This window comes from Colobus angolensis, unplaced genomic scaffold (assembly GCF_000951035.1).
Source record: "Colobus angolensis palliatus isolate OR3802 unplaced genomic scaffold, Cang.pa_1.0 Scaffold77, whole genome shotgun sequence".
NCBI classification, from domain to species: Eukaryota; Metazoa; Chordata; class Mammalia; order Primates; family Cercopithecidae; genus Colobus; species Colobus angolensis.
In genome coordinates this window covers 3861860-3873009 of record NW_012121487.1, presented here as the reverse complement: position 1 = coordinate 3873009, position 11150 = coordinate 3861860, and the positions used below count along the sequence as shown (strand labels likewise).

Here is an 11150-nt window from a genome sequence, read left to right as displayed (position 1 = left end):
ATTGTGACCCTTCTTCATGGCCTCCTCCCTCAGAAGGCCACCACCCTCAGATCCGATTCTCCATGGTAGGGCTTCTTCTTTGGTTTCACTCTCCAGCACCCTGGGGAAGCAGGGACAGAGGCTGCTGCCACTCTCTGACCTCTAAGGGGTTAAGACCTGGGTCCCGCCCCTCTTCCCGCCCGCCTGGCGGGAGTATGAATAGCCTCGCTCCCACTCCCGACTCTCAGTCGCTCAGGCTACTCCCACCCCGCCCCGCCCCGCCCCGTCATTGTCCCCGTCGGTCTCTTTTCTCTTCGGTCCTAAAAGCTCTGCGAGCCGCTCCCTTTTCCTGGTGCCCCGCGTCTGTCCATCCTCAGTGGCTCAGACGAACAGGATGGAGGGCTGCATGGGGGAGGAGTCTTTTCAGATGTGGGAGCTCAATCGGCGCCTGGAGGCCTACCTGGGCCGGGTCAAGGCGCTAGAGGAGCAGAATGAGCTGCTCAGCGCGGAGCTCGGGGGGCTCCGGGCACAATCCGGGGACACCTCCTGGCGGGCGCGAGCCGACGATGAGCTGGCAGCCCTGCGGGCCCTCGTTGATCAGCGCTGGCGGGAGAAGCACGCGGCCGAGGTGGCGCGCGACAACCTGGCTGAAGAGCTGGAGGGCGTGGTGGGCCGATGCCAGCAGCTGCAGCTGGCCCGGGAGCGGACGGCGGAGGAGGTAGCCCGCAACCGGCGCGCCGTCGAGGCGGAGAAATGCGCCCGGGCCTGGCTGAGCAGACAGGCGGCAGAGCTGGAGCGCGAGCTAGAGGCTCTACGCCTGGCGCACGAGGAGGAGCGCATCGGCCTGAACGCACAGGCTGCCTGTGCCCCTCGCTGTCCCGCGCCGCCCCGCGGGCCTCCCGCGCCGGCCCCGGAGGTGGAGGAGCTGGCCAGGCGACTGGGCGAGGCGTGGCGCGGGGCAGTGCGCGGCTATCAGGAGCGCGTGGCGCACATGGAGACATCGCTGGGCCAGGCCCGCGAGCGGCTGGGCCGGGCGGTGCAGGGTGCCCGCGAGGGCCGCCTGGAGTTGCAGCAGCTCCAGGCTGAGCGCGGAGGCCTCCAGGAGCGCAGGGCAGCGTTGGAACAGAGGTTGGAGGGCCGCTGGCAGGAGCGGCTGCGGGCTACTGAAAAGTTCCAGGTGAGGAGGTTGAGGGCCTGGGTAAGAGAAAGTCCCAGAAAGCTCCAGAAAGTTCCTTGTGAAGCTCAGAGACCTTCTGGGAAGGGAGTGGGGCTAGCTGGCTGTTGAATCAGGAGCCAGTTCTCAGAAACCTGGTGCCACAAGTCCTAGACTTTTACAGTCCCGTCTAGTGTAGGGTGGGAATGGTGGGGCTTCTCGAAACACATCCCTGGGTGGGCAGTCAGGCCCAAGACCCATTGCAGCAGCCCCCCCACTCTCTGGGTGGCACCGTCTGGCTCTGATGATGACCGGGGCTCCGGGCCCCTCCCCAGGCTCTGCTGTTACTAGGAAGATGCCCAGCACTATCGCCTCTGCGCTGAGTCTGGTGGCCTGGTCACTCAGAACCTCCAAGTTCCTCACAGTCCTCCTCCCCCTGAGGGGAGGAGTGAGGGGCCGTGATGAATGGCTACCAGCCCCCTCCCATGTCATGGCTTCTCTGCTCCCTGGAGCACATTCCAGAGGCCCATAACAGCTGCTCCTTCTCACAGGGCACAGATGTGACCAGCAGCTGCGAAAACAGCTTCTTGCCTGAGCCACACAGAGGTGCCATGGCCACCTCCCCATCCCTCCTCTCAGAGGAGAGAGAATCCAGAACATGTGGGAAATGGGGTGGGGCGGGGGTGGGAGCCTGCTGTGAGGAGCAGGAGACAGTTATGGGAGATGGGACCAATGGGGGACTGGGGCTGTTTGCCTTCCAGTCCTGCAGGCTCCAGGCCTCTTGATTAATCGTTTTTCCTTCTGCTTCCACTTTTTTTTTTCCCTCTTCTCCTCTCCATAACCCATCACCTCCTCTTCCTGTGGGAGCTGTGTTCTGAGCAACATGTGCTACCATTTAATCAGCATCCTCAGAGGAGGAGCAGTGGGAGAGGGCTGACAGGGGCCCCGGGCTTATCTTGGCTGATCCAGAGGGGGCTCTCTGGGCAGGGAGTAGGGTAGGGGAGACGGGGGTCTGCTGCACAGAGAAGTCAGCCAGGGAGCAGGAGGTGCTTCCCAGGCAGCAGCAGCGGGCAGGACACAGGTTGGTTCGCAGAAGCGACCCCAGCCCCTCCGCTGACTGCCTCTCGCCTGCCCTGCAGCTGGCTGTGGAGGCCCTGGAGCAGGAGAAACAGGGCCTACAGAGCCAGATCGCTCAGGTCCTGGAAGGTCGGCAGCAGCTGGCGCACCTCAAGATGTCCCTCAGCCTGGAGGTGGCCACGTACAGGTATGAGATGAACCCTGTCTACCCAGGCACACAGAGGTGCACACACATGCTGGGGCAGACTGTGTGGCTGAAGGGGACCAGAGGTGTAGGTGATGGTAACTCTGCTGCCACTGGGTTCTGTAACTCTAGGTTAGTCACTTCCACACCGAAACATGTCCTGCCTGAAACCATCTGCTCTCCCATAGGTTGGAGACCTGAGAAATGTCCTGTGCCCAGGAGATTACCCCAGGAGAGATGATATTGCCGAGTGGGACAGCCTCTGGAGAGGGGCTGGACCCGTGTGGGGCAACTGCATCCAGACCCTTCCCCCAAAGGGCAAAGCTCCAACTCTATGCGTGCCCACACCCCGGGGGCCGTGTCCTTTGGCAGCCACGGAAAGGAGGCATTGCAGGCATGGGGTGGCTGCACTGACTTGCCGCCTGACCTGGGCCTCAGCCTTGTCTAGGGGCTGAGGGCTGGGCTGGGGGACTTCCAAGGCCTCTTCTAGCCTGGATGTCATGGGGCCTGACTCCTCTGATGCCCCCTAGTGCCCTTGGTCCTGCCCAGCCTTTCATTGTTCACATTTTCTGTTTTCCTAGAAATGGCTGAGACAAGGAGGGGCGGCTTCTTACTTGCTATGTGGCCTTGGGCAAAGCCTGCAGTCTCTTCTGGGAAATTGGCCCTGTTGGCTGAGGGGCCATTGATGGACCCTGAGGAAGGGGCTCTGTGGCTGGTGAAGGGCCATATGAGGTCCAGGAAAGGAGGGGAGGCAAGGCCCAGAGACAGAAGGTCAGTGAGGCTCTGGGGAGGATGTGGAGGAGAGGGGCTCCACCATCAGGGAAGAGAAGCCCAGAAGGAAGGCTGCAGCACTGGGAAGGACAGAGGTGAGGCTACAGCAAGTGCTAATCAATCTCAGAGATCATGGAGCAAAGCAGAGAGGAGTAGCTGCTCAGCCTAAGTTGTTGAGTTGATTGGTCCCTGCTCCCCTCATTGGTTCAAGGGGCACTGAGGCAGGGGCCTGGACACAAAGACCTCCGTGCACCGAAGAGCTTGGGATCCAGAGTGCTTAGAGATCCTAAGATGAGGGCCCTGACCCCAAATGAAACCACCGAGGGGAAGGGTCTGGTGGGCCCCGAGGAATTTAACTGCTGGTTTTTGAGGCATGAAAAGGATTTGGAGAGGGGGAGCTGAATTCATTTGCTTTTGTCTGTCGCTAGCTCTGGGGGCCACCGGGGAAGGAGGAGGGAGCCCATCCCATGGGAACGGCCTGAGAATTCCTGCTTCCCCAGAATCCTCTCCTTCTCAGACCCTCCAGATGGTGACTTGGACAATGGCAGCAATTAGCATGAGAATCGGTCCCCCACACAGAGGATGAGGTCATCGGCCTGGGGTGGGAGGAGGAGGCTAGCCTAAGCCTTGTGTGCGTGTGTGTAGGGCAGTGTCCGACTGTGTGGGAATGTGTTTCTATGTCTGAGTTCTGCTGCGTATCCCAATACGGTGTGACTCTGTGTGACCAAGTGTGTGATGTCTGTGGGTATGTGACTATATGATTTCACCGTGAGTGTGACTTTTGTGTGACAGTGTCAAATGAAGAGGAAGCCTGCAGGGCCAGGATGGTACAAGCTCAGCCTGAGTTGTCCCCAGCTGGCTTGCTGCCTGCAGGCCTGGGGGCAGAAGGCTGACCCCACTTTCCCTCCCTCCTCTCCAGGACCCTCCTGGAGGCTGAGAACTCCCGGCTGCAAACACCTGGCGGTGGCTCCAAGACTTCCCTCAGCTTCCCCGGTAAGAGGAGGGGACAAGATCCCACAGAAACTACCCTGCTTTGCTCTTCGTATCCCAGACCTATCTTTCCCTAGAGGCACCAATCTAAATCTCAAGTCCGTGGCCTCCAGTGTCAGTGAGCACGCTCTCAGCCCAGCTGTGGGCACCAGGGGCAGGCGCATGGGCACTCTTGCCAGTGGTGGCTGCTCTGTGGCTCCCCTCACTGCCAGTGGTATGCTGATGCTGTTTCTTCCCCCTCTGCCTTTCCAGACGCCAAGTTGGAGCTGCAATTCCCTGGGACCCCAGAGGGCCGGCGTCTTGGATCTTTGCTCCCAGTCCTGAGCCCAACTTCCCTCCCCTCACCCTTGCCTGCTACCCTTGAGACACCTGTGCCAGCCTTTCTTAAGAACCAAGAATTCCTCCAGGCCCGTACCCCTGCCTTGGCCAGCACCCCCATCCCACCCACACCTCAGGCACCCTCTCTTGCTACAGATGCAGAGATCAGAGCCCAGGATGCTCCTCTCTCTCTGCTCCAGGCACAGGGTGGGAGGAAACAGGCACCAGAGCCTCTGCAGGCTGAAGCCAAGGTGGCCATTCCTGCCAGCGTCCTGCCTGGACCAGAGGAGCCTGGGGGCCAGTGGCAAGAGGCCGGTACAGGCCTGTCCCCAGAGGACCATGCCTCCTTGGCCCCACCCGTCAGCCCTGACCACTCCAGTTTAGAGGCTAAGGATGGAGAATCCGGTGGGTCTAGAGTGTTCAGCATATGCCAAGAGGAAGGTGAAGGGCAAATATGGGGGTTGGTAGAGAAAGAAACAGCCATAGAGGGTAAAATGGTAAGCAGCTTGCAGCAGGAAATATGGGAAGAAGAGGATCTAAACAGGAAGGAAATCCAGGACTCCCAGGTTCCTTTGGAAAAAGAAACCCTGAAGTCTCTGGGAGAGGAGATTCAAGAGTCACTGAAGACTCTGGAAAACCAGAGCCATGAGGCATTAGAAAGGGAGAATCAAGAATCTCCGAGGTCTTTAGAAGAAGACTTAGATACACTAAAAAGTCTAGAAAAGGAAAATAAAGAGCTATTAAAGGATGTGGAGGTAGTGAGACCTCTAGAAAAAGAGGCTGTAGGCCTACTTAAGCCTGTAGGAAAAGAGGACACACAGACATTACAACCCCTGCAAAAGGAGAATCAAGAACTAATGAAATCTCTTGAAGGTAATCTAGAGACATTTTTATTTCCAGGAAAGGAAAATCAAGAATTAGTAAGTTCTCTGCAAGAGAACTTAGAGTCATTGACAGCTCTGGAAAAGGAGAATCAAGAGCCACTTAGATCTCCAGAAGTAGAGGATGAGGAGGCACTGAGATCTCTGACAAAGGTGAATCAGGAACCCCTGAGATCTCTTGAGGATGAGAACCAGGAGGCCTTTAGACCCCTGGAAAAAGAGAACCAGGAACCACTGAACACTGTAGAAGAAGAGGACCAGAGTATTGTGAGACCTCTAGAAACAGAGAATCACAAATCACTGAGGTCGTTAGAAGAGGAGGACCAAGAGACATTGAGAACTCTTGAAAAAGAGACTCAACAGCCACAGAGGTCTCTAGGGAAAGAGGATCAGATGACATTAAGACCCCCAGAAAAAGTGGATCCAGAACCACTGAAGTCTTTTGACCAGGAGATAGCTAGACCTCTTGAAAATGAGAATCAAGAGTTATTAAAGTCACTCAAAGAAGAGAGTGTAGAGGCAGTAAAATCTTTAGAAAAAGAGCTCCTACAATCACTGAAGTCTGCAGGACAAGAGAACCTGGAAACATTGAAATCTCCAGACACTGAGGCACCACTGTGGTCTCTAGAAGAAATAAATCAGGGGACAATGAAACCTCTAGAAGTCCAAGAACCACTGGAGTCTGTGGAAGTGAACCAAGAGACATTGGGACTCCTAGAAGAGGAGAATCAGGAACCATTGAGATCTCTGGGAGCACGGAACCTGGAGGATTTGAGATCTCCAGAGGAGGTAGACAGGGAAAGTCAAAGGAATCTGGAAGAGGAAGAGAACCTGGGGAAGGGAGAGAACCAAGAGTCACTGAGGTCTCTGGAGGAGGAGGGACGGGAGCTGCCACAGTTTGCAGATGTGCAGAGGTGGGAGGATACGGTGGGAAAGGACCAAGAACTGTCTCAGGAAAGCCCCGCTGGGATGGCTGGAGTGGAAAATGAGGATGAGGCAGAGCTGAACCTGAGGGAGCAGGATGGCTTCACTGGGAAGGAGGAGGTGGTAGAGCAGGGAGAGGCGAATGCCACAGAGGAGGTCTGGATCCCAGGCGAGGGGCACCCAGAGAGCCCTGAGCCCAAAGAGCAGAGAGGCCTAGCCGAGGGAGCCAGTGGGAAGGGAGGGGCTGAGGGCCTCCAGGACCCCGAAGGGCAATCACAGCAGGTGGGGGCCCCAGGCCTCCAAGCTTCCCAGAGGCTGCCAGAGGCGATAGAGCCCCTGGTGGAAGATGAAGATGTGGCCCCGCGGGGTGACCAAGCTTCCCCAGAGGTCACGGTGGGGTCAGAGCCTGCCACGGGTGAGTCTGCTGTGGGAGCTGAGCCAGGCCCGAGGCAGGAGGTGGGAGGGCTGAAGGACTCAAGCCATCTGACCGGGGAAGAGGTGATGGAACCACCCCTGGAAGAGGAGAGTTTGGAGGCAAAGAGGGTTCAGGGCTTGGAAGGGCCTAGAAAGGACCCAGAGGAGGCAGGTGCTCTGGGGACAGAGCTCTCCGAGTTGCCCGGGAAGAGTAGAGACCCTTGGGAGTCTCCCAAGGGTTGGGAGGAGTCAGAGGCTGAGGCCCCCAGGGAAGCAGAGGAGGCATTCCCTGCTGAGACCCTGGGCCACGATGGAAGTGATGCCCCTCCACCTCGGCCCCTGGGGTCAGAGGAAGCTGAGAAGGATGTACCACCAGTGCTGGTCTCCCCCAGCCCAACATACACCCCAATCCTGGAAGATGCCCCTGGGCCCCAGCCTCAGGCTGAAGGGAGCCAAGAGGCTAGCTGGGGGGTGCAGAGGAGGGCTGAGGCCCTAGGGAAAGTAGAGAGCGAGCAGGAGGAGTTGAGTTCTGGGGAGATCCCCAAGGACCTCCAGGAGGAGGGGGAGGAGAGCAGAGAAGAGAGTGAGGAGGATGAGCTGGGGGAGACTCTTCCCGACTCCACTCCCCTGGGCCTCTACCTCAGGTCCCCCACTTCCCCCAAGTGGGACCCCACTGGAGAGCAGAGGCCACCCCCTCAAGGGAAGACTGGAAAAGAGGGCTGGGATCCTGCTGCCCTGGCTTCCAAGGGCCTTGAGGCCCCACCCTCAGAAGAGGAGGAGGGGGAGGAGGGAGAAGAAGAGTGTGGCCGTGACTCTGATCTGTCAGAGGAATTTGAGGACCTGGGGACTGAGGCATCTTTTCTTCCTGGGGTCCTTGGGGAGGTAGCAGAACCTCTGGGCCAGGTGCCTCAGCTGCTACTGGAGCCTGCAGCCTGGGATCGGGATGGGGAGTCTGATGGGTTTGCAGATGAGGAAGAAAGTGGGGAGGAGGGAGAGGAGGATGAAGAGAAGGGGAGGGAGCCAGAGGCTGGGCAGTGGGGGCCAGGGTCCTCTGTTGGCAGCCCCCAGGCCCTGAGTAGCTCCCAGAGAGGGGACTTCCTAGAGTCTGATTCTGTGGGTGTCAGTGTCCCCTGGGATGACAGCTTGAGGGGTGCAGTGGCTGGTGGTCCCATGAATACCCTGGAAACTGAGTCCCAGGACAGTGCTGAGCCTTCTGGCTCAGAGGAAGAGTCAGACCCTGTTTCCTTAGAGAGGGAGGACAAAGTCCCTGGCCCTCTGGAGGTCCCCGGTGGGATGGAGGACTCAGGCCCAGGGGCAGACATCATTGGTGTTAATGGCCAGGGTCCCACCTTGGAGGAGAAGTCACAGCATGTGAATGGGGGAGTGATGAACGGGCTGGAGCAGTCTGAGGAAGTGGGGCAAGGGACGCTGCTCGTCCCTGAGGAAGACCGAGGGAGCCCCTTTCAGGAGGAGGAGGGGAGTGCCCTGAAGACCTCTTGGGCAGGGGCTTCTGTTCACCTGGGCCAGGGTCAGTTCTTGAAGTTCACTCAGAGAGAAGGAGATAGAGAGTCCTGGTCCTCAGGGGAGGACTAGGAAAAGATCATCTCCCTGGCACTGGGGACTTAGGGGTGCAGGGAGTGGGAGGATGTCTCCAAGCCCACTCCCTGCTCAGGGGCAGCACTCTTAACTTATGATCTCTTGACCTGTGGTTTCTGGCTGAGAGGCCTGGCCGGCTAAGGTGAAAAGGGGTGTGGCAAAGGAACCTACTCCAAGAATGGAGGCTGTAGGAATATAACCTCCTGCCCTGCAAAGAGGATCTCTCGCCTGCACCATCTCATAGGCTAAGTAAGCTGAATCCCGATAGTACTAGGCCCCCTTCCCTCCACATCCCATCAGCTGGAAAAGTCCTGTAGCCCAGAGGCTTCTCCAAAGGAAGGGTGACATGCTGGCTTTTGTGCCCAAGCTCACCAGCCCTGCCCCATCTCACTGCAGTAGCACCACCCTCCTGGGCTGTCTGGCCTGTGGCTAATGGAGGTGATGGCACTCCCGTGTCCTGACCTCTCCATCCCTGCCACCTGTGGCCCTGCCTGGCTAGTCCCTGCCTGAATAAAGTAATGCCTCTGCCTTCAAAGTCTGGACTCTTCCTTCCGCCACTCAGAGGAGGCCCTCAGAGTTAGTACAGGAGCAGAGATGGGGTGGTGGGGGAGACTGTCGGGGAGGAGGGAGGAGATGCTGGTGCTGGGGAGGGGCTGCCTCCTGAGGAGAGGAGGACCCTGGAGACCTCCTTGGGGGATGAGGGCAGACAGACCCAAGCTGCAGACAGCAGTGCTGGGGCCTGGGGAGGGCCAGGGGCTGTAGCTTGGCTGGGGGAGGCCAGTCCAGGTGACCTCAGTGCCTGCAGAAGCCAGGCCTGTCATCATCTCTGCCCACAGCACTGATTACAGGGATTAGGCCTTGGGGCCACCCCCACCCTTGTATGTCCCCCGCCATTAGCCCCTTGGTGCCGCCAGCTTAATAAGCCCCCTTGTCTCTAAACCCAAACAAGTTGTCTGGCCTGATCTGCTCCGCCTGGCTTGGTGGGAGCAGGGTGAAGGAAGAGGCAGGCCTGTTTGGCTTCAGTCTGGCTGCGTGGCCTCAGGTCAGCATTGATCCTCTGAGCCTCAGACTCTGCCACACAATGAGAGAGGCTGGACCAGGTGACCTGGGAGCCTCCCAGGGCCCAGGAGAGCAGGAAGGAGGCTGGGGACAGCATAGCTCTTCGGTAGGACTTCCCTCCCACGCTGCAGCAGGAGGCAGGGGAGAGGGGAGAGTGGGGGGCTGAACTGTCGGGGTGGGGGCTGGGGCTGTGCTGATGACAGTGCTGTGCTGGCAGCAGCTTAGCCCAGGGGTCCTCCAGCCACAGCGTCTCCTCCTCCCCCCACTTCCCAGGAACTCTCTGTGTCCCTGTGTAGGACAGGGAGGGGACCAGGGGTTCCTGGATTAGGTGGGGCCTGCAGGCCTTGAAGTCAGGATACCCAAATAGAAACCACTCGCTGCTCCAGCTCTGCAGGGAAGGAAGATCTGGCGACACCTCTAAATAGCGCTGGTGGGGGTGGGATAGGGGCTGCCAAACAAATGTTCCAGTTTGGAGCGGATCCCAAGTCCGGGAGCAGGCTCTCCCTCCCTTTGGGCTCAGGGCTGAGGGCTGGAGAAAGATGAGAAGATGAAGTCCCAGCCCCTCTGGCTCCTACTCCTGTCCTCCAGTCAGAGAGGGGTGGGTAGGGGCCTCCCTGACAGGCCCTCACTGTCTGCCTCTCTGCCTGTCTTCATCTAGCACCTCTGTCTTGGGCACCCAGGCTCCATTTCACACCCACTATGCCCCATCCCTCAGGGGCCGGGATCCTGTCTCTCCCCACCCCACCCTCCTGGCAGCCCAAGCCTCTGCTCTCTCCTTCCTGTACCCACTGCTAACAAGGCCCTATCTGATCCTGCCAGGCTGCTAGGCCTGGGGCCAGTGCATTGGCATCCAGGCAAGGAAGGTCCACTCCCTGCCCCTCCAATGGGACAGAGGTGCCCTGTGCTTGATCTCCCCAGGCCCTCGGGCACCTCCGCTTGGGCAAGGGCCGAGGACGGGGGCCTAGCCAAGCAGTCCTTCCCTGTGCCTTGTGCCCACCCTACCCCCCTGCCCACAGGACTCCTGATCCCGTATAGAGTTACCAAACTGGCCATTGCTGCCAACAATCTCAAACAGGGTAGAAGCGAGGACTTCCCTAAGGGGATATGTCGTGGGAGGCGTGTTCTCTTTGGAAGTGATTGTCAATGCAGCAAGAGGAGCGAGGTTGGACAGTAACAGGGACATTCCTGGTGGTGAGAACAGGAGTGATCATCATTTGTCAACAACTATTTACTGAGCATCTATCACATGCCATGTGCTGTGCAGGCACTGGGGAGCCACAGATAAAGAACAATGGGCTTCCTCACTCAGGCAGCTCTACCTACCAGTTGAACAAGGGCTTCTGAGTGGAAATCATATCTGAAAACAGGGAAGTGCCCTAGGTTATGGGAGCAGAGTGCAGGGGGGGGGGACCTCGCCTGACCTGGGCTGGGGGCGTACGGGACGGGTAGACAGGGAAGGCTCTCCTGAGAACCTGAAAGATGAGCAGGAGTGGCCAGTTGGGAAGGAGGGGGAGGAAAGGGGTTCTAGTCAGAGGGAACAGCATGTGCAAAGTTCAGAGGCAGGAAGAGAAAGCCTGGGCAACTGAGGAAGAGAAGGAAGGCTCCTGTGCTGGACGGTGGAGGAGGGAAGAGAAAGTTCATCATGAGACTGAAGAGAGAGTCAGGGTTTGGGGACAGAGGTCTTATTAGATAGCCAGGAAATAAAGACTTCTACGTATTTGGAGGCAATGAGTGAATTCTGAAGCAAGAGCTTCTAAAGGGTTGCAAGCAGAGGTGACTTGACCAGGTTTGCGTTTCTTTCTTT

At 58.4% G+C, this 11150-nt stretch overlaps 1 protein-coding gene across 1 annotated transcript; it reads left to right on the top strand.

Moving 5' to 3' along the window:
* Nucleotides 1–241: 241 nt before the first annotated feature.
* Nucleotides 242–8815, top strand: NES (nestin). The gene is made up of 4 exons (XM_011928442.1): nucleotides 242–1156; nucleotides 2272–2396; nucleotides 4084–4157; nucleotides 4407–8815. The coding sequence occupies exons 1-4, from the start codon at nucleotides 374–376 to the stop codon at nucleotides 8282–8284; spliced, it is 4860 nt and encodes a 1619-aa protein (XP_011783832.1). The 5' UTR covers nucleotides 242–373; the 3' UTR covers nucleotides 8285–8815.
* The last annotated feature ends 2335 nt before the right edge of the window (nucleotides 8816–11150 follow it).

Bases quoted from the DNA above. Each gene is read 5' to 3' on its own strand.
- NES (XM_011928442.1), top strand. From the start codon at position 374: ATGGAGGGCTGCATGGGGGAGGAGTCTTTTCAGATGTGGGAGCTCAAT. The intron at 2,397-4,083 runs GTATGAGATGAA...CCTCCTCTCCAG, and splicing joins CTGGAGGTGGCCACGTACAG to GACCCTCCTGGAGGCTGAGA. The intron at 4,158-4,406 runs GTAAGAGGAGGG...CTGCCTTTCCAG, and splicing joins GACTTCCCTCAGCTTCCCCG to ACGCCAAGTTGGAGCTGCAA.